This window comes from Neofelis nebulosa, chromosome 2, assembly GCF_028018385.1.
Source record: "Neofelis nebulosa isolate mNeoNeb1 chromosome 2, mNeoNeb1.pri, whole genome shotgun sequence".
Lineage (NCBI taxonomy): Eukaryota > Metazoa > Chordata > Mammalia > Carnivora > Felidae > Neofelis > Neofelis nebulosa.
The window spans coordinates 206986854-207013339 of NC_080783.1; the positions used below are offsets into that span (position 1 = coordinate 206986854).

Genomic DNA, 26486 nt, shown 5'->3' on the forward strand with positions numbered 1-26486 from the left:
ATTAGCCTCCTGTTTTTGCCTGTCTTTGTTTTTGTATTGTCAGGAGCACTTGGTGTATTGGTTGCGGTGCAGGTAGGACCATGTGATTCCTAAAATGAGCTTTATCATATCAGGGAACTGTAACTTATTAGTGGGAATGGGAGAAGACACCAAGTGTTGTGGTAAGACAGAAATTTCCATGGAGTTCCTGGGAGCAGGAAGATTATTGGTGGGTGACTCAGCTGTTTTCTACGCCTGTCTCATGTGACTGAGAGTGCATGACGTCTGTTTATTCTCGGCAGAGTAAGTATGAGAGGAGTCACATTACACAGCAGGCACAGTGTTTACTTAACCAGCTCTGTGATGATCTAAAAATAGCTTATGGGGATTTTTGTTTTCTTACTGCATTTGGCATCATAAGACAGAAAAATCATAATGCAGACCCAATGGCAAGGGCTTTTTCTTATAGATAGTTTTGAATAAATTGTTGGCCAGTGCTGTTTCAGTTCTTTCAATGAAAGATGAATGCTTTGGTATAAAGCTTAAATAAAAGGTTAGGAAAACAAGAAAGCCTTCTAATTATCCATAAAATAATTCTGCACAATTGCATTTGAGCTTATATTCTGGACAGATGGACGGTTTCTGTGCCTCAGGTATCTATGTGCTAGCGTTTTACACAGGAACTTTTTTTCCTTTTTGTGAGGTTATAGTAAGTATCTTTTTCAGATGGACATGTTAGTGTGGTATATATTTGCTGGATTTTATGTTAATATTAAATTATGGTAATTCTTTTCACCTTGATTTTCCTGTTTTACTCACTCTGTATTCAAGGTTTGTGCCATCACGTACTGTAATTGGGGTGTTCAGTGTGTCAGTGTTGTTATTATTGCCCCGTGTACCTATTTACATGCTTGGCTCTCAACGAGAAGGCACTTGGAAGTCTCAGTGTATCTAATCATCATCATCTGTTCATTTGTCTGGGAAGCCGTGAGTCACTGTGATTTATTCGTTTTGACATCTGAGTGTTCTTGCTCTTGGAGGTACATCATTTGTGCAGCATATGAACTTGCATCTCTGAGATTATTTCCAAAGGGAAAAGAAACTGGATTCATGAAGAAGAAATAAATGCCACCGTTCTATGTACAATAATGTTTAAGTGAGTGGGAATATTTGATTGGTCTAGGAGCCTGTAAAATTACATTACTTAACGATGCTTGATGCTCTATATAAAGTGGGAAATACATACATAACCTTTTTATGGTTGATGAAAAAATGACTGGAGTATTCAGCAATTATTGCACTTTCTGTGTTTCAAAAAAATATTAAGTAAACATGGGAGGATTTAAGTTTTTATTTTCAGTATTACACTGTTAGAATACTTAGTAGGATTTCTATTTTGTCATCTCTTTACTTGGTACAATCACTAGAAATTTAATATGCCTGGTATGGCATAATAGAATAGATACCCTCTAATTTATGGCATGTAAATTAGGCCTGACTTGAACACCATTGGAAGGTAATTCCAGCAGTTTCACTGGCCATATGTGTGTGATCCCATACCTGCCCTCATCCCAATAGATAAATAACAAGTTGGTCGTTTCTCAGTGGGCTTGAACACCTAAGGACCAGCCATGATGCTTGGGCATGTTCTGAAGAACAAATAAGAAAATGATTTCAAGTGAGCTCAGCTATTTCACAGGAGATAAATTCAGATTTAGCGAAAGAGAAAGTAGTTTTCCAGTTCCTGTCATAATTGGCAGTTGCAATAGATACTTCACAGAACCTGATTGCCGTGCAGACACAATGTTTGCCTCTGTAGTGGAGGAATTATTTCTGTTTCCTTTAGTCACTTGTAGTGTTTCTCAATGTCCAGGGACATGGGGCTGTTTTTATTTTCTAATAATACCTCTCGCTTTGGGAGGTAGGAAGATCTGTATTTTGGTTTGGTCTGATTCTCCTTGTTACTCTCCTTCCTTGGAAATAAAAGGTAAGAATTTGGGTTTTTTTCCTTCACTGAAACGGAGGAAAGGCACTGTGTCTTGTTTTGTTAAAAAAAGGTTTTTTTAATGTTTATTTATTTTTGAGAGAGAGAGTGCAAGCAGGTGAGGGGCAGAGAGAGGGGGAGACACAGAATCCAAAGCAGGCGCCAGACTCTGAGCCATCAGCACAGAGCCCGACGCGGGGCTCGAACTCATGGACTGTGAGATCATGACCTGAGCCAAAGTCGGATGCTCAACCTACTGGGCCACCCAGGGGCCCCTGTTTTTTCGTTTTCTAGTTAAAGTTAACTTGTTGATTTGAGATCTTTTTTATTTTTATTTTTATTTTTTTTAATTATTTTTTCAACTTTTTTTTTTTTTTTTTTTTTTTTGGGACAGAGAGAGACAGAGCATGAACGGGGGAGGGGCAGAGAGAGAGGGAGACACAGAATCGGAAACAGGCTCCCGGCTCCGAGCCATCAGCCCAGAGCCTGACGCGGGGCTCAAACTCACGGACCGCGAGATCGTGACCTGGCTGAAGTCGGACGCTTAACCGACTGCGCCACCCAGGCGCCCCTATTTTTATTTTTTTAAATGTAAACAGGTAAATAGGTAAATAAATTTCTTTCAGTGCCGTTTGTGTTGCATTCTGTTTTGATATGTTGCCTTTTCATTTGTTTTAAGATATTTTCTAATTTCCTTTGTCATTTTTTTTCTTTGACCCACTGGTTGTTGGAGAATGTGCTGTTTAATTTTCATATCTTTGTGTATTTTCCATCTGCTACTGATTTCTAGTTTTATTCCATTGTAATCCGGAAAAATAGTTTTCAGAATTCATGGAGACTTGTTTTGTGGCCAAACTTATGGTTTGTCTTGGAGAATGTTCCATGTGTACTTCAGAAGAATATTTATTCTGCTATTGTTGGATGGTGCGTTTTGTATGTCTTTTAGGTCCAGTTGGTTTGTAAAAGTAAGTCCTGTATTCCTTATTGATCTTCTGTCTGGTTGTTCTGTCAGTTATTGAAAATGGGGTGTTAAAATCTCCTATTACAGAACTATTTCTCCCTTTAATTCTGTCACTAGTTGCTTCATTAATTTAGGAGTTATGATATGCTTGTGCATGTGTGTTTATAAATGTTATATCTTGACATTTCCTCATTATAATGTTCTTTATGTCTTATAACAATTTTTCAAATTTTCTAAAAATTTTAACTTCAGTAGAGGTAACATACAATGTTCTATTAATTTCAAGTGTACAATATAGTGATTCAACACTTCCATACATCACCTGGTGCTCATCACAACCTGTAACAATTTTTGGATTAAAGTGTATTTTGTCTGATATTAGTATAGCCACATCTGCTCTCATTTGGTTGTTACTTGCATGGAATAGTTTTTCCTCTTTTCACTTTCAATCTATATGTGTTCTTAGGTCTAAAGGGAATCTTCTATAGAAGGAGGAGGGGCAGAGAGAGAGGGAGAGATCCTAGGCCGGCTCCATGCTGACAGCAGAGAGCCAATGTGGGCTCAAAATCACAAACCACAATATGGTTAGCCAACTGAGCCACCAAGGTCCCCCCCAAACCTGTCTTCTGATTGAAGAGTTTAATCCACTTATATTTAAAGTAATTACTGTTAGGAGAAGAATCACGTTGCCATTTTGTTTGTTTGTTTGTTTGGTTGGTTGGTTGGTTGGTTTTGTTTTTAAGATTATATTTTTGGGGCGCCTGGGTGGCTCAGTCGGTTGGGCGGCCGACTTCGGCTCAGGTCACGATCTCACAATCCGTGAGTTCGAGCCCCGCGTCGGGCTCTGTGCTGACAGCTCAGAGCCTGGAGCCCATTTCAGATTCTGTGTCTCCCTCTCTCTCTGCCCCTCCCCTGTTCATGCTCTGTCTCTCTCTGTCTCAAAAATAAATAAACGTTAAAAAAAAAAAAATTAAAAAAAAAATTATATTTTTAAGTAATTTCTATACCCAGCATGGGGCTTGAATTTATAACCCTGGGATCAAGCGTGGTATGCTCTACAGCTGAGCCAGCCAGGCGCCCCATTTAAAATTTTCTTTATGACATAACTCTTACTATTTTTTCAAATCATTTTCCCCTTGCTGTCTTTCTAGTTGAGTTTTTGTAGTGTCATGTTTTGATTCCCTTCTCATTTCCTTCTTGTGTAAATTCTGTAGATATTTTCTCTCTGATTACCATGGGAATTATATGTAACATCTTAGGTTACAGCAATCTATTTTAAACCGATACAACTTAACTTACAAATTACAAATATTCTACCTCTTTACACCTCTGCCTCCTCCCGATTTTCTGTTATTGGTGACACAGATAACATCTTTCTATATTGTGTATCCATTAACAGATTTATAATTAGTTTTATGCTTTTGTCTTTTAAATCTTACAAAGTAATATAGAGTTACGAGGCAGAAGAACAATAATATAGGTATTTATATTTGCCCGTGAATTTAACTTAACTAGAGAACTCTGTATTTTTTCCTGTGGCTTCCAGTTACTGCCTAGTATTTCTTTTGTTTTCAATTTAAGGACTCCCTTTAACATTTCTTGTGGGACAAGTCTTGTAATGAACTTTCCCAGCTTTTGTTCATCTGTAAATTTCTCTTATTTTTGAAGGACATTTTTGAGGGACGTAGAATTTTCATCTGGTAGGTTTTTTCTTTTAACGGTTTCATTATATAATGTGTCTCATTTGGAGTTTATTGAGCTTCCTGTATTTTTATGTCCTTGTCTTTCTTTGCATTTAGGGTATTTTCAGCCATTATTTTTTCAAATATGGTTTCTGCCCGTTTCACTTTTCTCCCTATTGATTTTTTTCAATAGGTTCCTTAGGTTCTCTTCACTTTTCTCCTCCTCTTCCTCCTCCCTGCCCCCTCACCCTTCCCACACTTAGTAATTTCAAAGGTCCTCTGTTCAAGGTCACTGATTCTTTATTCTGCCTATTTAAGTCTGCTATTGAATCCCTTTAGTGAATTTTAAAAATTCATTTCTATTGAGCCCTATTCAAGACTGTTTTAAGTAACTCCAAAGTCTATGTTTCTCTAAGGTTAGTTTCTAGAGATTTATTCATGCGCAGTATTCCCCTGTTTATGTGTATGCCTTATCAATTGAACATTTGAAAAACGGCCACACCTCCTAGTATTTGCCGCCTGGGTCCTTGCAGGGGAAGGCCGTCGCTCACCAGTCCAGCATGAAGGCTTAAAGATCTTCACAAGCATTTTCTGTTCATACATCTTCCTTGGGCCTGTGTGTGTGGTTTTCCTCCAGTTCTACTATATCCATGGCTACTATTAAATGTTGTAAATTCCTGAAGGGTCTTCTCTGCCTGGTATCTCCTGCCCCCGATGCCTACAGGTCTGAAGTTTCCCTGCAGTTCTCAGTTAGCTCAGCTAGTGTGACTGCTTTCTGCGGGACTCCAACCTGATATTCACACTATGCCACTGTTCCCATCAGTGCTCTGAGTATGGCGAGATAGAAACCAGTTTCGTAGGCAACCGTAGGTAAGCCAAGTCAGAACGTTATGAGCAAGTTCCATTCTTTCTCTCTGTCCCAAGGGAGAAACGGGCAGTCGGGTGGCTTCCTCCAGACTGTGCCATGCCAAGGGAGGGGTTTGGTAAAGGGCAGGCAAAAACACCACTCCATTTCCTATCCTTTTGAGTGTGGTTGTGTAGAGCCAAGGAACACAATTCTCACAAGATTGAAGGTGCCTGGAAACAGTGGATGATCAAGTATTTTAGGTTCACAGTAAAATGCTTGTGGAGATATGAGAGAGTAAAAAATTGTTCCGCAGTCATCAGGAATGGCAAGTGTTTTTTTGTTGTTGTGTTTTTTTGTTTTTGTTTTTAGGAAAAACTTAAGGATAGGGAAATGGAGTGTGTGTTTAATATTTTCATAGCAAGAGGAGGACCACTGTCAACTTTAGTCTTTTTTTTTTTTAATTTAATTTAATTTTTTAAATTTACATCCCAATTAGCATATAGTGCAACAATGATTTCAGGAGTAGATTCCTTAGTGCCCCTTACCCATTTAGCCCGTCCCCACTCCCACAACCCCTCCAGTAACCCTCTGTTTGTTCTCCATATTTAAGAGTCTGTTATGTTTTATCCCCCTCCCTGTTTTTATATTATTTTTGCTTCCCTTCCCTTGTGTTTATATGTTCTGTCCTGTTATCTGTTATCTGTATCTGTTAAAGTCCTCATATGAGTGATGTCATATGATATTTGACTTTCTCTAATTTCACTTAGCATAATACCCTCTAGTACCATCCATGTAGTTGCAAATGGCAAAATTTCATTCTTTTTGATTGCCAAGTAATAACTTTAGCCTTAATCTAGGTCAGTGTTTTCAAATGTTTTGGTTCAGAGCCTCTTTATACTCTTAAATAACTCTTGGGATTTGCAGTATTTTTTTCATGTTTCATCTATTAATATTTGCAATGTTAGGAGTTAAAACGGAGGAGTTTAAAAGTATTTACTTTAACATAGAAATAAAGTTCACTTATTGTGGAGATCAATAATATGTTTTTATGTGCAAATATTTTCCAAGACAAAAATATTGATGAGAAAAGTTGTATTATTTACAGTTTTGCAAATCTTTGTAATACCTGGCTTAATAGAAGTGAGGTGGAATCTCCACCCGAAAAACAAATAACCCAGTGAAGAAATGGGCAGAAAACATGAATAGACACTTCTCTAAGGAAGACATCCGGATGGCCAACAGGCACATGAAAAGATGCTCAACGTCGCTCCTCATCAGGGAAATACAAATCAAAACCACACTCAGATATCACCTCACACCGGACAGAGTGGCCAAAATGAACAAATCAGGAGACTATAGATGCTGGAGAGGATGTGGAGAAACAGGAACCCTCTTGCCCTGTTGGTGGGAACGCAAATTGGTGCAGCCACTCTGGAAAACAGTGTGGAGGTTCCTCAAAAATTTTTTAAAAATAGACCTACCCTATGACCCAGCAATAGCACTGCTAGGAATTTACCCAAGGGATGCAGGAGTACTGATGCACAGGGGCACTTGTACCCCAATGTTTCTAGCAGCACTCTCAACAATAGCCAAATTAAGGAAAGAGCCTAAATGTCCATCAACCGATGAATGGATGAAAAAATTGTGGTTTATCTACACAATGGAGTACTACGTGGCAATGAGAAAGAATGAAATCTGGCCCTTTGTATCAACATGGATGGAACTGGAGAGTGTGATGCTAAGTGAAATAAGCCATAGAGAGAAAGACAGATACCATATGGTTTCACTCTTATGTGGATCCTGAGAAACTGAACAGAAACCCATGGATGGGGGAGGAGAAGGGAAAAAGAAAAAAAAGAGATCAGAGTAGAAGAGAGCCACAGCATAAGAGACTCTTAAAAACTGAGAACAAACTGAGGGTCGATATGGAGGGTGGGTGATGGGTATCGAGGAGGGCACCTTTTGGGATGAGCACTGGGTGTTGTATGGAAACCGATTTGACAATAAACTTCATATATTGAAAATAAAACAAAATAAAATATTGTGTTCAAGGAAAAAAAAAAGTGGTGAGGTGGAATCTCATATGTGGTTCTGTGCTCTACTTGTTGCAATATATTAGCTAGCTGAAGTAGATGCAGAAAATACAGTCTTACACAGGTGTGTAGTTGGGAAAGGGAGACATTTTATGCAAGTTTTTTCAGAAATGTGTGATAATCCTTTGATGCTGTGTTAAACTCAGTAAATGGTAATTTCTTAAACATTCGTTACATTGTTGAATCTGAATCCATATTATTGAACTTTTGGTACTCTGGTATGTTAAAACCTGCTGGTCTGTCTTGTACTTGAATTAATTATTTAGTGTTATATGATTTTGTAACATCACACATTGGTCATTTGAAAAATATTGCTTCACTGAGTTATACACATAATTTGTATTAGACAGTCTAAAAAATCACATTCTCCTCATAAAGTCTTACACATTGGGAGGCGCCAAGCTCACGGTGACAGATACATATTTTCAGTAGTCTAATTTTTATTTCTTAACTTTAACTTTATTATTGGTAACAAATCCTTTTCATTTTCCTCGATGTGACAGACTCGTTTTGTTCACTTTTAATAAACTGTCTGCCACGTACCAAAGTCTTCACAAGCGTACTTGTCTGTTATTTACTCTTTCAAGTAAAATGGCGTTGCGTGTAGTTCAGCTTGTAACGCAAGCAGTGGAGTAAGTGCTGTTTCTTAATAGAACCATCTTACTTTGGTATATGCTCTGGAAGTGCTTTATTTCTCATCTTGTTTAGTCACACCAAGTATTATAATGACATGTGCTGAAGCTTTTTTATCATATGGTTCCAGTTTTATAACATCTATACATGACCAGATGATAGAGTTGGAGAATAGATTTGTGGTTACTGTGAGTTAGGTGCATGAGAGGTGAAGGAAGAAGGAAGAAGGCGAGAATGTGCCTGTGGCTACTATGGGGCAGTCTGAGGGATCTTTGTAAAGAACTTTCCTGTGTTGTGTCCGTAGTGGTGGTGACACAAATCTATACGTGTGGCAAAATTACCAAGAACTAAATACACAAAAAAAATGTGTATGTACAAAAAACTGGTGAATTATGAAGAAGGTTGATGGGTTATTTCAATGCCATTTTTATAGATTTGTTGTACTGTAAGTATTTGTTGCTATTACAGAAAACTAGGTAAAGAGCATGTGTAGGGAAACTTTCTGTATTTTTCAAACTCCAGGTGAATTTATAAATCTGAAAATAAAAACTCATAACTTTTTCGTTCTCGTAAATGACATTAAGTACTGACTTTATTTCTTTAAATGAGTGCATAGTGAATGTGGGAGCGAAGGGACCAAGATTGCCATTTCCTTGACGTTTACTAAGACACCAGTAGTTTTACCCACCTTGCTTTTCTGTGTCATTAGCAGAAGCTGATAATATCTTAGCATTAATACGAGGAAAGGTTTTTACCTCACGGACCCTCTAATTAAGGTCTCAGGGATGCCCAGGGATCAGTAGTCCACACTGAGAATCTGTGGCAAAGAACTTCAGCCTTTATTTAGCTGAGGAAAACCAGTAATATGCTTAAGACCGTGTATGGGTCTCTTCTTTTTCCAGTGTTTTTATATTGTGCTCTTGTTTGTTGGATGTTATTTCACTTCTGTGAAAACAGAGTTGTGGACGTTTGTAAAGATACAACGTTAGACACGAGAAGAGTAAGATTTTGGAATTAACAGCTTTCTACACCTGTGTTGTGCAGTATGGTATCAACTAGTCATATCTGGCTATTTAAGTTTAAATTCTAAGTGACTAAATGCGTATAAATAACACTTAAATGGAAGTAGTGGTTATAGAGTTCCAGTTTTGCAAGACGAAAAAGTCCCATGGATCTTTTGTACAATGTGCATATAATTAGCATTGCTGTACATTTATTTTATTCATTAAAATGTTTTTAGTGTTCATTTTTTTTTGAGAGAGAGAGAGGGACACACAGAATCCGAGGCAGGCTCCGGGTTCCGAGCTGCCAGCACAGAGCCCGGTGCGCGACTTGAACTCGTGAGATGGGAGATTGTGGCCTGAGCCGAAGTTGGGCGCTTAACCGACCGAGCCACTCAGGCGCCCCAACAATTGTCTGTTTTAAGTAAATTATTGGTGTTGCTATAGGTAGTCTTTTTATTCAGATTTTAAAAAGTATTCCCAGCTCTGAATGATACAAAAAGATTTGTCTCTAGCACTTTTAGAGTTTAATATTTTACATTCCAACATTTTATTTTTACTTCTATTTTTAAAAAATTATTTAATTTTGAGAGAGGAGAGAGAGAGTGAAAGCACGAGCACAAGCGGGGGAGGGGCAGAGAGAGAGAGAGAGAGAGAGAGAAAGAGAAAAGGAGACACAGAATCCGAAACAGGTTCCAGGTTCTGAGCTGTCAGGACGGAGCCCTACATGGGGCCCGAACCCACAAACTGCGAGATCATGACCTGAGCTGAAATCGGAGATCCAACCGACTGAGCCACCCAGGAGCCCCTACGTTCCAACATTTTAAATTAATACGGAATTTTTTTGGTGCTATGAGCTGACGGTATATATTCATCTTTCCCCACACAATTTATTAAGTAATTCTGGGCATTTTCCTACTGATTTGAAATGCTACCAGTACCTTCTATCCATATGCGTGCTACTTTCAACATTCTTGGTACCATTCATTCCACATCATTAAACGTTGCTCTATATCTTTTTTTTTTTTTAACTGTTTTTTTAACATTTATTTATTTTTGAGACAGAGAGAGATAGAGCATGAATGGGGGAGGGTCAGAGAGAGAGAGGGAGACGCAGAATCTGAAACAGGCTCCAGGTTCTGAGCTGTCAGCACAGAGCCCGACGCGGGGCTCGAACTCACAGACCGCGAGATCGTGACCTGAGCCGAAGTCGGCTGCTTAACCGACTGAGCCACCCAGGCGCCCTGCTCTATATCGTTTTTAATGAGTGTAAAAGATTATAGCCTATGGCTGAATAAATTGTTTTTATATCTCTATCTTTTATTGGTTAAATTGGGAAGTTCTTGAAGGTTAAAAAGCCCGCAACAATATATCCTCACCCTCATTTATGTACATAGCCCATAGCTATATATAGTGACTCCTTTGTGCTAGATTTCAATAAATATTGTTGCTTTAGTTTTAATTGTGATTTATGAGACGACATTTTGTGTTCCAAAAATATATAGAACTTTCAAAATACAGAATTCCTACTGTATTTTCTGCTTTGCTTTGTTTTTTCTGTGATGTGAAGAGGAACGTGAAGGATAGAGGTTATTTTCATTATGTAATTATTATAAAAGTAATCAATTCTTTTGATTCTTGAAAAACGAAAAACAGGTAATACAGAATTATATAAAATAAAACCACAGATTTTATCCTATACTTTCCTTCCAACTCCCATTCCTCAGAAGCAGCTGATGCTAAACTAAGTTTGCTTAGGAAGACATCTTATCTTTATACATTTATGAACATGTTCTATGTTATATATCAAACATAACTATATAAGTAGGCTGCATTTATAGTCTCTCATTACTGACTATAACATACTTAACTTATTCCTTAGAAAAACATGGAAATTCAGCATGTTCCCCCCCACTTTTTTTTTGCCCTTATGAATATATCTTTTCCTTGAAATGGAACTGTGTGTCAAACGGATAAGCTTATTTAAAATGTGGTAAGAGGATGCCTGGGTGGCTCAATCAGTTAAGCCTCTGACTGTTGATTTCAGCTTGGGTCATGATCTCATGGTTCTTGGGATTGAGCCCCGCATTGGGCTCTGCACTGCTTCGGATTATTTTTTTCCTTCTTTCTAAAAGTATATATAGGCACACTTAGGTTTGTTGCAGCATTACTGTTTTTAACGTTTGTTTATTTTTGAGAGAGAGCGACCGTGTGAGTGGGTTAGGGGCAGAGAGAGAGGGAGACACAGAATCTGAAGCAGGCTCCAGGTTTGGAGCTGTCAGCACAGAGCCTGCCGCAGGGCTCAAACTCAAGAACTGTGGGATCGTGACCTGAGCCGAAGTCAGACGCTTTGCCACCCAGGTGCCCCTCAGCATTATTTACAATAGCCAAATTCTGTAAATAGCCCAAGCGTCCATTGATGGATGAATGGATAAAGAAGATGTGGTGTGTATGTATAGTGGAGTATTAATTTAGCCATAAAAAGATGAAATCTTGTCATTTGCAACAACTCTAGTGGAGTTAGAGAGCAGAATGAGTAGTGAAATAAGTCAGAGAAAGACAAGAATTCATGTGGAATTTAAGAAACAAAGGGAAAAAGAAAGAAAAAAGACAAAGCAAAAATCCCCAACTCTTTACTGTAGAGAACAGAGGTTACCAGAGGGGAGGTTGGTGGGGGGATGGGTGAGAGAGGGGGGGAAAAAGATGAAGAGTAGATCATGATGAGCACTGAGTAATATATAGGATTCTTAATCACTATATTGTACACCTAAAACTAATATAACACTGTGTGTTAACTATACTGGAATAAAATTAAAATAATTTCAGGGGCATTTGGGTGGCTCGGTTGGTTGAGCATCTGACTCTTGATTTCAGCTCAGGTCATGATCCCAGTGTCTTGAAATCGAGCTCTGCATTGGGCTCCACCCTGAGCGTGGAGTCTGGTTGAGGTATTCTCTCTGTCGCTGTCTCTGTCTCTCTCTCCCTCTCCCTCTCCCTCTCCCTCTCTCTCCCTCTCCCTCTCCTGTCTCTCTCTCTCTCTCTCTCTCTCTCGCTCTCGCTCTCGCTCTCTCTCTCCATCTCTCTCTCCTTCTGCCCTGTATCCCACTTGCGTTCTATGTCTAAAATTAAAGAAAATTTTAAATAAAATTTGGTATTATCTAATAGCCCTTTGGAAGGTTGTGGCAACTTTTTCAATCAGATTTACATGTGCACGCACACACACGCACAGTATTGAATTTATTAGGCTTTATGTCAGAATTTGTTTCAGGTGAAGGAGGAGTCTTAGGAGGAATAACCTTTCATCTCAGAGTTATATGTAAAGTGCTCAGAATAGTGCCTAAAACATAGTAAGAGCTATAAATGTTTTCTGTTTTAATTCTTTTCCTTGGCTTAAGTTCATTGCCGTATGTGGCAAAAATTAAAAATCCTTGTTAGCTTTTTACATACTTATATTTTAAAAATGATCACATCTGATCCTATGATGCTGTGTTAGTGTGTCCTGTCTTGTAATGGAATTTACTCTCAGATTTTTATCTTTAATTATCCACATCACTGTTTCTTAAATAGTTATTATGGACTTAAAGGTTATGTTTGAAGCACAAAGACTATTTTGATTGGCTTGTCTTTACTGGCATTCTGTTAACAGTTAACATCTTTTGCTAGTTGTTTCTGTTGTGTTCTTATTTCCCTAAGTTAATATAAAGGGATCAGTGTTCATGGAAACATAAAAGTAATGAAGGGGTGCCTGAGTGGCTCAGTCGGATGCCCAGCTGACTTCAGCTCAGGTCATGATCTCCTGGCTCTTGAGTTCAGGCCCTGCATCAGGCTCTGTGGCTGACAGCACAGAGCCTGGAGCCTGCTTCCCATTCTGTGCCTCCCTCTCTCTGCCCCCTCGCCACTCACTCTATCTCTCTCTCAAAAAATAAGTAAGTAAATAAATAAAAACATTAAAGAATAAAAAAAGAAACATAAAAGTAATGAAAATGAGAATGCAAGTAAACTTGGACAGTGAACTGATAGCAGCTTCAATATAAATTATTCGTGTATATATCCTTGGAGAAGTAAGTCTTTGTGATACCTTTGAAGGTATTACAAGAGAAAGGAGATGAAAAACCAGTGACAACCACTGAAATGATATTTCACTGATCTGTCCTGAGTTCTCTCTTCATTTGATGTCATGAAACTTGTTTATAGAATGTTCCTATTCAAATATTTGTGTTATTTTTCAAGAAAGTATAGTAGTAAATGAAACAGGTTATTCCAGAATGACTTGATCAGTAAACTTGTTGAATTGTGTCATTAGAAATGCAGAAAAGCGATAAAAAGCACAGCAGCAGCTTTCACAGCTGCGCCCTTCACAGCAGCACCAGGTACAAGTTAGGTATATCATTCCTAGGAAATTTGTAAAACCAGGCATAAAGAGTGAAATAACCCTCTGAGAGAAAGCCAAGTGAGCAATTGCCAAACTTCCTTTATCAGTGCCTCTGGTAAAATCACATACTGCTAACGGCACAATGGCGGACGTAGTGAAAGAGGAATCACTTGTGTGTGTGGCTGTCATCAGATGTTATGGGTGCTTTGCATTTACATGAAAATTTGTAGAATATGAATCTGCTCTTGGCGTACATACAATTTGAGTAGAAGAAGAACTTGATTATGTTTGTTTAAAAGAGCAATTTCAAGCTAAAGGAAAAGAAATTCTTTTATTAATAATCATTTTAAGAGCAATGATACAATCCCAGTATTGACAGGGAACCAGCAATTTGTGTTGCCAGGAGTGGTGCTATTAACGAATGAAAGAACTTGTGCCTGAATGGTAATTCACATGCTGCTTTTTCAGTTAATTGTAGGTGTGTTGTCTTAGATGGCTCCAGTGTTGAAGATATTTGTGAAAATTTTGAATAAGGTCGAAAATGGCCAGGATGCAAATTTTCAGCATCCTCTGTGGAAAGGAAAATGGGCTGTTCTTCCTTTCTGTAGTACTCTAGCTGTGAGAGGATGAAATTCTCACCCAACTTTTTGAAGTATAGAAGGAGAGAACATTTCTTTATGTTTTTATAAGTCATACATCTCAATGGTGTATTTAGAATCTTGATAGTCTGAAGCTTATGCTTCATCCAACACCAACTGTTGAGAATAAAGTGTCAAGATTCCCTGAAACCAATAAGCCTTGCCACTGAGAATATGAATTTCTTAACACTTGGTCACTTTCTTTAATTTGATAAAGAATGAAATTGATGTTGTATTTTACAACTGTATCCAAATGTTGTAATTGAACTCGATGAAATAGTTTTCAAATTTGAGTGCAGCCAGAGTTAGTAAGAAATCCATTCACCACTCTTAAATTGAAACTGTAAACTTGAATTAGAAAGTTAACTTTAAATTTAACTTTACATTAAATTTTACGTAAGTTAACTTTACGTTGACTTTACGTTAAATTTACTCCAGCCTTCCAGAGTTTGAGTATGAAACGTACATATGTAAACTTAGTGTTTGAAACGGTGCTAAAAATTATCTTTGATGAGAAACCATGGATAACTCTTGGGTCATATCTGATGCAGTTATCACCTATTTGATAGATGTGAGATACTCGCAGTCATAATTTTCAATTTGTGGCCAGACTGAGTAGAACTATAGTGAAAAGGGAAATTGACCTGATCTGGAACCTTAATATTAGTTATAGAGATGGGTATAATTAGGTTACCATATTGGAAGATTGCAAACTATCCTCTTCATCCAGTAAAAAATTGTTTTTTTTTCCATTGATGTTATTGCGTTTTCATTATTTGAAAGTTATGATGAACTTTTCAAAGATTTTATTTTTTTATGTGATCTCTACTCCCTAACGTGGGGCTTGATCTCATGACTCTGAGATCAAGAGACACATGCTCCACTGATATAGCCAGCCAGGGAGGGGCCCTTCAGCCAGTTGCTTTAAATTGTTAATCCCAGCTAAACTTTCACTAAAAGGTCAGCAGATGCCAAAAATTGTAGAATTGTCTTTTAAAGCAAAGTTAGAATACTTTCTGGAGGTATCATTTACTTATTTACCTTGGATAACACACTCGAAATTTCTTTCTTTCTTTCTTTCTTTCTTTCTTTCTTTCTTTCTTTCTTTCTTTCTTTCTTTCTTTCTTTCTTTCTTTTTTAGAGTTTATTTCTTTTATTTTGAGAGAGAGTACATATGAAGAGGGGAGGGGCAGAAAGAGAGAGAATCCCAAACAGGCTCCATGCTGTCAGCAAAGAGTATGATATGGGGCTCGATCCTATGACCCTGGGATCATGACCTGAATTGAAATCAAGAGTTGGATGCTTAACCAACTGAGCCACCCAGGCGCCCCAACACTAGAATTTTCTGATCCTTGATTTCACGTGTAAAATTGGCACCATGGTGATAACACATGAATGACCATATAGTAAAAGTGACGTTACCTCATTTAATCTTAGCAACTTCCTTATGAGGTAGGTGTGTTATTTCTTTTTACATTCATGGGAGAGGTGAGTTACTTGCCCAAGTAAGTGGCAGTTCTTAGTATTAGAATTCAGGTCCTGTGTCCATTGCTTTTGCTAGTATTTCATTTTAAACATGTTACACGTATTGTTTTTTTCTGAAGTCAGTAGCACGTAGAATATTAGTCTGTAGCATTTAACATGGGTTTATAATAAAAAGTTTATATTCCTTTTTCAGAAGACTTGTGGTAAGTTAGTAGATATAACCACTTAAGTCACGCTTTTTTCCAACTTTCTGTAGATTTTTATGTAAAAATAAAAAAAAGGTCCTATAAAAGGATTAAGGTGTAAGCAGTGGAAGAGAACAGCAATAACAACATAACAGTTAACCTCGTGAACTGCTGATTTGTTCTGGGATGTCTTCCTCAATGGTTTTCTTTGCTCGTGGGGTACTTTGGAAAGCTCATCACAGCAGTAACAATTTCTTTCAGCCATGTTTGATTTTGTTTGTGGCATGATCTGTCCATTTCAGAAATAGATGAATTGATAGTGAGCGCTCTTTGTATTTCAGTTATCAAATAATTGTACCTAGTCATTGGTTTGCAGATGTCTCCTTATCCGGTTTTAGGTAACCTGTCGCAGATGCTGCTCTGATCGTGAATTGCTCCATATTGTGGTACAGATAGAAACCACACTAATGAATACATCTGTCAATTTCTTTTTAATAATTTGAGTTACCATGCCATATATATTCAAAATATGATATTGTTACTGCCATTTTTTGACAGACCCCATATCCCTCTGGACAGAATGCAGGTCCAACCACGTTGGTATACCCTCAAGCCCCTCAGACAATGAATTCACAACCTCAAACCCGTTCTCCGGTAAGTAAGCAGAAGCTTGTTCTAGATAATATTTTCCATCTAAGTTTGTGTTTTTAATAGCTTGGGTTCCTTTGGCTAATTTTTTTTCTCATTTTTAGATATTTGTTCCAAAGCCAATTTATTTTATTGTTATTATTAATCATTATCATCATAATATTACTATTATCGGTTAGCATTGCATTTTCAGACCTTTAATATAAGGAATAATTTAAATTAAGAAAAAGAAGAAATGGAGCTTTATATCTTCTTTTACTTTCCTGTGGCATGATAGTAAAAAAAATCTGGTTGCATTCAAGTTCACTTCATTTCAGCTCTTAATTTGTTATACTGTTGAAAATTCAGAAAGAGAGTAAAGCACAGTGATTTTAGAAGTAAATTAAATTTCATTAATTAGACGCAAATTCTGGTGGTTTGGGAAGTAATAGTTCTAAATCAGTGTCACTAGGTCAGTTCTAATCATTTGACAGTTTGGACATATGCATGACATACACCAGTGGTGTATTTGTTTTTTCAAATGGTAAATAAATTGTCATACAAATTAAAATGCTATCATCCTCTTTGCTCATCCTTTACAAGGATTGCAATAAATATTGCAAAGCCTGAGAATTTATTCAAGGTTCATCCTTCTGTTTCACAAAAGTATATAGTGGCTTCAGCTGTCCATTCCTTAGAACGTCGTTTCCTGCCCTGCATGATTAGATTTTGCCAGAAGGTGCTTCTGTAACATCTCACATTGTATCTCACATCCCTACTTGTATCTCAGCTCTGTGTTTTCCTCAGAATACAGGTATCTTCTTTTGGTTCCCCACCCCTGCTTTTTTTTGCCTGTAGTACTGGAGTATTTCATTGCATTGGCTTCTATTCATTTGGTTTTATGCATGAACTGAGAAATGTTGAAATGTATGAAAGATTGCTCAACGAACTAGAGATCATAGGCTGCACCAAAATATAATCTCTTTCTTACCCTCTTTCTGTCTTCCTTTTCCCTGTTGTCCTCTTCTCCAATACCTGTTCTTAGATCCTGGTTCTCCCCAGAGGGTGGAAGAACCATTCTAAAGAGGTGGGACTTTGGTCCTAGTTGCCTGTTTGCTTGTCTCTTTTTTTGCTGAAATGATCAACAAGATGTCTGACGCAAGTTGTGTTCAGAGAGCGGTTTGGGGATGTGCATACTTTACTACTTGGAGTGGGCCTGAGATCTCACCAGGTTAATTTTAGATAGGCCCTGCTTATAGTCATTAAACATGGGACATTATGGTAAGCTCTTATTGCAAAGAATTCTATGGCCCTGTTCACCCCCACCCCCACCCCCATTTATAATTATTGAAAGAAAAGAAATTTACATGGTTAGAACTGGCGCAAAACCTGACTGAAGAGCTGCATCTCTAAACCAGTTTTTTTGACAGCCCAGCAGAACAGTGCCAATACATTGCACAGACAACTGGAAGAGGAGGAAGGTTTTGGAACAGACTCCCGTTTACAGGTCCTTGGCTGGAAGAGGCTGGATAAAATACTGCATTGTAAGCAATATAACAAACTGTACTTCTTGCAGGCAGTGGTGCCTCTGGCACTCATTATTTTTGACCACATCCATTTATTGGCTGATGAACAGAAATGCTCTGATGGCTTCTTCTCTGAAAGTCTAACCTAGCATGGCAGTTTCTGCCAGGCATAGTGGGGAAAAGAATAACAAATTGGGTGGGTCTTCTTGATTGGGAATTAGACAGGAGTAATTTGGGGTTTAGATGTTTCTTTATTTTAAACTCAAAGAGGGATATCCCTTTCAGATAAATTTGATTTTAAAAGATAAATTTCAACGCTTCTTTTTCCCTCTTTCCATTTTATAATTGAATATCAAAGAGGAAATTGTCTGTAGTTGTCAGCCATTTTTCTGTGGTCATAAACTCTTCAGATACTATCCTCTATGCAATTTTTGCCATCTGCTCTGCTAGTGACCATTACCACCCCCATTACTAAAAACCACACACATAACATTCCATTACATATCCCAAAACAAGTGCAAGACTAGCAAACCCAAGACTACTCTTGCTTGTTGTTTTGGGTCCAGTTTTCTTTATTTCATTTGTGTTGGTGCTGGGAGGGTGAAGATGGGATATGGAATTTGGCAGGATTGCATTTTCTTTTTACATCCCAAGTTGCCATAGTCTAGTCTCATCCATCCCACAGCTGTCCCAACTGGTGAGGAGAGGTAAGCTGTTGCACTAAGGAAGGGACCCTTTCCATGGCTTTGTAGAGCAGCTAAAGCTTACTCCATTCTATTTCTGCATTAATGGGCCATTGGCAATTGCACAGTTTAGGCTATTCTGTTCTTCCCTGGACAGCTGCCTTTGCAATCCAAGTGGCTTCAAGTGGCCCCTGCCCTCTTTCAGGTTATCTTTTTGTCCATATTTCTATTTGATGCCTGGTATCTTAGCTAAATTCATATTGTTGAAACTCTTGTTTAAAAGCAAAAACGTACTGATTAGTTACCTATCTGTCCCGTTTTCTGGTTGTACTGGAACTCTTTAAACAATAGTTTATTTTTAAATAGCCTCTAAAATAGTGAAGCTATTAAATGCCTAATTGGAAGAGGGGTAACAGTTTGGTTTTTTCAGTAACCTGTATCCACTGGTTATTTTTCTGTTCTGTAGTGCTAAGTGCCAAAGATACATCAGTGTTATGTTGGCCATGCCCTGTTGCCAACTGTGCACAGAAGAGTGAGTGAGTGAGTGAGTGAGTGGGTGGGTGGGTGGGTGGGTGGCATTAACATTGGATCCAAGTTCACAGAAAGCTGCTTTCTTTAATATCTACAGTCCTCACCATCTTAAAGACCCCTCGTAAAAAGAAAAAAAAAAAAATGAATGTGTCTATTTTTAATATGAGCCAGCAGCGACTACAGTTTGTTCTGTTGCTTACAGTTACCCACAGGACTAAGACTATTGTCATTCCAAATGAAAAACTCAATAGCCAATGGTGACTAGTGCAAAATAGACTAGGGTACTTTCCCACTAACTTGTGTTGGTTGTTTTTTTTTTTGTTTTGTTTTGTTTTTGTTTTGTTTTTTTGTTTTTTTGAAGTATATGTGTAATTTTATAAGGTACTCCTCTTGTTCATAGAAAGTTATCTTTTGACTGGACCTTCCAGATACATGAAGTTGCAACTTTTATTTTAGAGCCTTAGAAATGGGACCTTTCTGTGGAACAGTGATAAGACAGGTACTGCTGTACTCAGGTTAATTTTTTAACATGGCCCTTCTTTCCCATTTTCTTCAAAAGTGTCATGAAGAAACATCTCACTTCCACCCCCTACTTTCATACCACATGGGTGGTATTGCCTATTCTTGAAACTTGATGTCCATAGTAGAGGTATGATCTGCTTTCTTTTCATAATTGGAAAACTGAAAATAGAAGACCTCGGTTTCTGTGAAGAGAAAATGTTCTGCAAGAAGAGTATAGCTGCCATTGTCATCATTCTGAAAAACGATTTTACAATAATTCACAAATATAATGGCTGACCTAACACAGTCTAATCATGTAGGTCATCAAGAACTCATTAAGTTATGCTGAATAACTTCAAAATGTGTTTAAAACACATTTCATTACTTGAATAATAGGTGGTGTTTTAGTCTCCAGGGTGAATTCTTGGTAGAGCAGTCTTCAGCCATCTCCTACTCTGTGGCATGTGCTCCACTGCACGTAGTTGAAAATTATTTACGTGAAATAATGGCAGTTGGGGAAATAATTCCAAATCTTTTGCACGTAATTTGAATTCTGAGTCTGAGGGATTGTTTCCTAGTTAATCTTTAGTCTGATTCACCTGTAGTGATGAGTCGACAGAAGGATGGCTCTAGTCTAGGAAAGAAAATAATTGAAGACGTAGATTTTAGGTCCTTAAATGTATTAAAGTAAAGCCTTGTGTGGTTTGCTTTTCAAAACCGCTTTGTAAATACTTTGTTTTCACTACTAAAGAGGGTGGTTAATATTTATTATTTAGATAGTTAATGCATTAGTAGCCAGTCCAGACACTATGTCCTGAAAAGTTTTCTCTGTCCTTTTTAGTAAAATCACATTGGAAGGCAAGTTAATGCTCTGATGAAGAATTATTTGATCTTAGAGGTTTAGTATGTAAAATTTTATGGGTGGAAGACCTTTTTCTTTCATTCTAAGTTAGGGAAATTAGGTGTTGGAATATATATTATCTGCTTTCAAGCACTGTATTTAGCTAAGGAGTTATATTCTGTTTTGTTTTTGTTCTCAGTATCAGATAGCAGTAGGTGCATATGTACAGTGTTGTGCTGTTGTGTATAAACAGTGATTGAGAGATTTGACTTCTTTCACTCTTTTTTCTTCTTGAGCTGATAATAGTACCACTTTGATTAATCATGTTGGAGAGTGATATTCTTTACCAGCTGTTTGCTTTGGTATGCCTGATACTAAACTTTACTAGTTAATTGTATTTAAATATATATATAGTTATTTATATATTTAAATACATATTTATATATTATAAATATGTTTATATATTTATAGATATATAAATGAAAATTTTTTTAAGAAATAAAGGAAGATACTGAAATTTCCATTTCATGTATGAGATACCCCATTAAACTTAAGTAAATTTGAAATCAGTCCTTTAACATTCTTTATTTCCTGTTGGACATTTTAATTACCTCCTGGCTATTTCTTGTAATATAAAAGCTTTTCTCATTTCCTCCAGCTATATCAATTGCATAAGCATACTTGACTTTTTCATGTTTGTCTTAATATAACCACTTAGTATTTCAGACTTTCTTTTTATTTTAGGGGTTTTTTGTTGTTGTTGTTGTTGCTTTTAATTATTCCTATCAGAAGGATACCCTTACGTGCCTAACAGCTTAGCTGTTTCTCTCCCAGCTGATAAATGACAAACTATACCTGGTAGTGGTGTTAACCTGTTGAATCTTAGTACCTGTCTGTCACTGTCCTGCAGCAAAGCTTTGACTGTTTGTGTTGTTTTTTTTTCTCGTGGGTTTTTTTCTTTTGGCATATTGTGTGACATTTTGGTTTTTGTTGTGGTGTTTCTGACTCTTTGTGCCTTTCCTTTTGTGTTTGTTTTCCCTCCTTTTCTCAGTTTGCAGCGGGGCCTCGACCTGCCCATCATCAGGTACTGTACCCTTGCCCCTTCACTATCACCCGTAATACTAGGCGGGGGTGCCAGTAGCTGCTGACTCTGAGAATGCTGCCGTTCCAGGGGCCGCTCCGCTGCTCTCTCCAGGAGCTGCAGCCTCGTGGGGTCCTCTTCTCATCCTTCACTAACCTCACAGCACTCTGTGCTAACAGACCCATTCCCTTCTGTTTATGGGAGTTTTTTCCCCTCAAAATAATTGCTCTGAATGTAGAGAACCCTGACATTTTTTTGATAAATTAACCCCCCCCCCCCCAGATTTTGTGGGTATCTGGACTGTTTACATTTAACTGAGTGGAACAGGCAACATTCTAAGGGTTTTCTGTTAACATTCTGATGTAACTTGTATTGATGTGTATAAAATAGCATTAGTATTTCTAAAACCACTTACTCTCAGTTGCTAACTGAAATCTAATATCCAGTTAACAATAATATATATTCATTTGCTGCATAGAGAATTATCCTTAGCCTGTTGGTTCTTTTAAATGAAGTGATTGTTTAAATTAATATCCAAAAATGTATCCACTAACACTAATTTATTTAGCAGGAATATACTAGAGGAGGTGGTTTGGGGAGAAAAAGACTTTTGCGGGGCTTTTCCCTCCGAGTAGTTTTTGATAGAGTGTTCTGAAACGTTTTCTTCTGCTATAGTAGAAAGGGCATAGACTTTAGAGTTGTACAGATCTGGGTTCTTATTACCACCATATTATCATGTAACCAGCTGTTTTAACCAGATCTTTTTCTGAGCCTCAGTTCCCTCCTATGTAAAATGGGGATAAATAAATACCCTTTACATTAGAGATAAGATTCCTAAGGCATCTGACACAAAGTAAACAGTCAATAAGTGGTAGCTGTTTTTAATATTATTATGCAATAGAACATGGTTTGATAAAGCAAGAGAAAAGTTACCAGTGTTTACCTGTGTTATCATAGTTAGAATTCTTACTACTGAGTAAATGGACATTGTTTCATTAAAGGATTTCTTTGTCTACCTGTGATTTAATACCAGGCTCTGTTTCTCAAAATACAGTCTTTCCAAGTTAGAGGATGTAAAAGCCAAGCAAAAGCTGAGATTCCAAAGACACTTTGCAGGAGAACTCAGAGGTGATTGTATGAAGTGGACGGCAGTTCTTTGGATTAGATGAAGAAATAAAACTCGGGTAGTTTTTAGTATCAACAGACAGTATTGTTAAAGTACTTGAAGAGCTTGGAATTTGGTGTCAACTAGACCTAGGTTTGACTCTTCTTTATTAACTGAGTGGTTTGGGGTAAGTTATTCACTGCTCTCAGCCTTTGTTTTCTCATTTGTGAAAGGGGCACTGTATTAATACCCATCTTAGGACTGATAGGAAGAGTAAACGAGGGAGTGCAAGTAAACTGATGAGCAATGTTTAGCACATACCAAGAATATATGGGGTAAGATTACTAATAATTAAAAAAAAAGATAATCTCTTAAGTTAAAAAGATTGATTATTAATTTTAAAAAATGTGTAGTCGAGGACCATAGAGGCCAGGCTTAAATTTTAGTCAGGGATCAATCCAGGAAGACCACTAACAGAAAAATCTGGGATATCTCTGTTCAAGAAGTAGAGTAGAAAGAAACTGTTGTTTAAGTAAAAACAGTTTTGAACTCCTTCATATAAGGCTAAATGTTTCTATTATTTCTATTCAATAGTGATGGTCCTCAAATGGGGATGTTGTATATTTAAGCCTTTACAAATAGTCTTTTTTGGGAAAATCTGTCTTCTGAAATTTCGTCTGAGCCTAAAGTCTTACGATATGCTTTGTCTTTCTTCCATTTCAAAAACCAAGGAAAACTTTAAGGAGTCTTGTGACAAGAGGTTGATTTCAGTTCTAAAATCATTTTTCATGTGTAATAGGACTTACTCAAAAAAGTATTGGCAGATTGGTCCTTTATCTAGCTATAGGATGATACTTGTGAAATTATGGCATGTTTTAACCATTAAAAAAATTGGAATCACGTATGTGTGTATACTTACTACTTATTCATCCACAAGGAAGATAATGACTTCCTGACACTAGTTCTTAAAGATAAATTCTTGAGATGCAGCATAAATACAGAGCATTGCTTTTGGATACAAAAACTTTAGGTATGTGGGTGTTTTTACTCTGGCATTCCCCTCTTTCTAAATACCAGTTAGAATTTTTTCATTACACCACAGAGAATTAAGTAAGGAAATAATGTGACTTTGGTTGAGGCAGTAGCAGTAATGAGTGACCTTGGAGAACTAGAGGAGGGAGGGGCTTGGTGTTGAAGTGACGACTGCTGAGCAGGCGCTGGCTGAACCAGTATTAACGGCATAGAGCATGTTAGAAAGAGTTTGCTCTTCTGTGTCCATAGATGTACAGACTAGTTTGGTTTGTTTCACTGTGGAATAGATATTGGCATTTTGGGTGGGATCACCAGTTATGAAAAACTTCCCTGTAAATTGCAGTTCATTTGGCAACCTTAGGGCTCTAAGTGCCAGTAGGATTCCCCCAGTGACAATTAAAAAACGAAACAAAAACACCTTCATACATTTCCAAATAACCCCAGTGGAGGTGATACTGTTTCTCATTTGAGAATCACTGGCTGAAGTCGGTATTTAAAAATGATCTCCTCAGATCTAACGTCAGTTAGAGGTTCATAGAGGAGATGCTCATAAGACAAAACCGTATGTAGAGACTTGTATAGTGAAATCAGTACAGTGAAAAACATCAAGTGGTTTACAGAGAATATGTTTTTAAAGGGAAAACATCTGTGTCCTATATTAGTTTTGGTTTGTTGTGAATTGAAGGCACAAATGGTTTTTTCAGTTATGGTGGTTTCCTTTGACCAGAAAGCATTAAATTGAGAGTTAGAATTAGTGAATATGTTTCTCACTTTTCCTTTATCGCATTGCATTGTTCATCAGTGGCTCCCTTTCTGATCACATATCCTTTCATGCTTTGATCTTTTTTCAGAAAATAATTTGGTTGATGCTGGATGATGTTCCTATGATTGCTGTTTCTAAAGTCCAACAGTAAATACATAACTTTTTGTGAATGCTTAGTAACAATTGTTTCTCTGAACATTATGAAGAAAATAAGTACTGTTGTTTCGATAAGCTAGTTACGGGTAATTGCTTGTGAAAAGAAAACATGATTGTCCAGGCTAGTAATCTAGGAGATAGATAGATAGATAGATAGATAGATAGATAGATAGATATTTTTTTTTCTTCTTCTTCTTCTTTGTAAAGTGAAGTACCTGAATTGAAATGAAGCATGTGAGATTTTGGATAGCAAATCTTTTTAGTTTAATAGAACCAAGAAACTGTTACAGAATGTATTTCTTGGGACTACTTTTATTTAGAATATGTTTATGTGTGGCCAGCCAGTGGTCTTATTTAGTCCTTCTAGTCAGGGGTACCATGCTCTAGTTAGAATTATGTCAGCCATGTCTTCTTCCAGTATCATTAGTTTTTGGCTTTTGCAGAAATTCTTCAGGTTAATTAGGATGTTCTTTTCTTTTTGGCATTCTGCAGTCCGAAGACAGCTTTAGATTAGAATAACAGTTTTCTTCAAGGGTAAAAGAAGTACTAAGTAATTTTATATGCGAACACCCTTGGCTTGAGAAATATGTCAACTATTTTTACTCTGGTGTTTGAAAATCCCAAGGTAATTAGAAACTGAAAGAACAGAACAGAACGTACACTCATAAGTAAAACAAGTCACTTGGTATAATGTAGATTCGGACTTGTGTTATTTTCATGTTTGGTAGCTGAAATTTGTGTAGTTGTGGTTTGAAGTTACTTGTGTTCCTGTCCTTATTTTACTTTTGGGTTTCACAACAGAGATCAAGTGTTGGTTTTATACTACGGCTGAGTAGTCTTTGCATTTTGAGAAAGACCAGGAAATTGGTATTTAAGAGTGTTCATAAAACAAAAAATATTCTGCGGTGTGTCGATACATGATTTTAGTTCACATAGTACTCACAAGTGTTGGAGAATATGCCATATTCAGAGCAATTGGAGTTAGTATAAACAAATAAAAGCTTCATAAAACATAATAGTATTGGGCATCAAGGAAATATGTTACCTGGTGGCCAGCATTGAAACTGTGTGTGTGTTTTCCTGTTGTAGTTCTGTTCTTGTTGCTAAAAGATTAAAAGAAAACAGCTGGCTTATGTTGTTGTTGTGTTGTGTTTTTTTCCATTATGACCCTTAAAGGTTTTTGTATTCAAAGTTGTGCTATTATATCTGAAGTCTTAGTTTCTGGTAGAGAAATACTTGTATTGCTCTAGGCAGTTTCTTAAAGTTGGAAAGTAAAATAAATGAAGGCTTAGGGCTTGCCTCTGGGGCCAGACCTGGCATATCAGAGTTTAATGGATATTACTTAGAAATCAGATCAAGCATTTATGCAGTCTTATGACCAGTGCTTAGATTTTTCAGAGTTTAAGTCAGTCATGGGCAATTTTATCTGGTGCCTTACTCACAAAAGCCTTGTAAGGTTACAGCAGAGATAGTAAAGAAAATATAGGTTAGAAGTTGGCATAACGGGGAATCTTAGCTTTACTGCAAACTAACTTTGAGCATCAGATTTCTTATCTGAGAAATGATAAAACGTGCTCATAAATGATAAAGTATTGAAGTATTACAACAATAGCACCTATTTCCTAAGGGTGTTGTGAGCATCCCAGTGCCTGCCTGTCACAATCCCTTGCACATAATAGATCCTTGGTAAATGTCAGTTTTCTTTAGCAATAAGACAGCCTGCCTTTCTTCTCCCTTTTCTCAGCCTATTTTTACCTATGAGTAGAGTGTTCTACAAGGA

General features: G+C 37.3%; 1 protein-coding gene across 38 annotated transcripts in view; it reads left to right on the forward strand.

The window, feature by feature from the left end:
• EIF4G3 (eukaryotic translation initiation factor 4 gamma 3) overlaps positions 1-26486 on the forward strand; it is a 320627-nt gene that overhangs the window by 145524 nt on the left and 148617 nt on the right. For 16 of the 38 annotated variants that reach the window (XM_058718790.1, XM_058718783.1, XM_058718752.1 and 13 more), the window contains exons 3-5: positions 16419-16514; positions 17918-18031; positions 21621-21653. In XM_058718790.1, coding sequence (XP_058574773.1) covers positions 16485-16514; positions 17918-18031; positions 21621-21653 — 177 coding nt within the window. In that variant the 5' untranslated portion in view covers positions 16419-16484. Of the gene's footprint in view, positions 1-59; positions 283-16418; positions 16515-17532; positions 17575-17917; positions 18032-21620; positions 21654-26486 lie in introns of those variants that run through there. The other 22 variants (XM_058718791.1, XM_058718785.1, XM_058718788.1 and 19 more) reach the window with 8 other exon arrangements.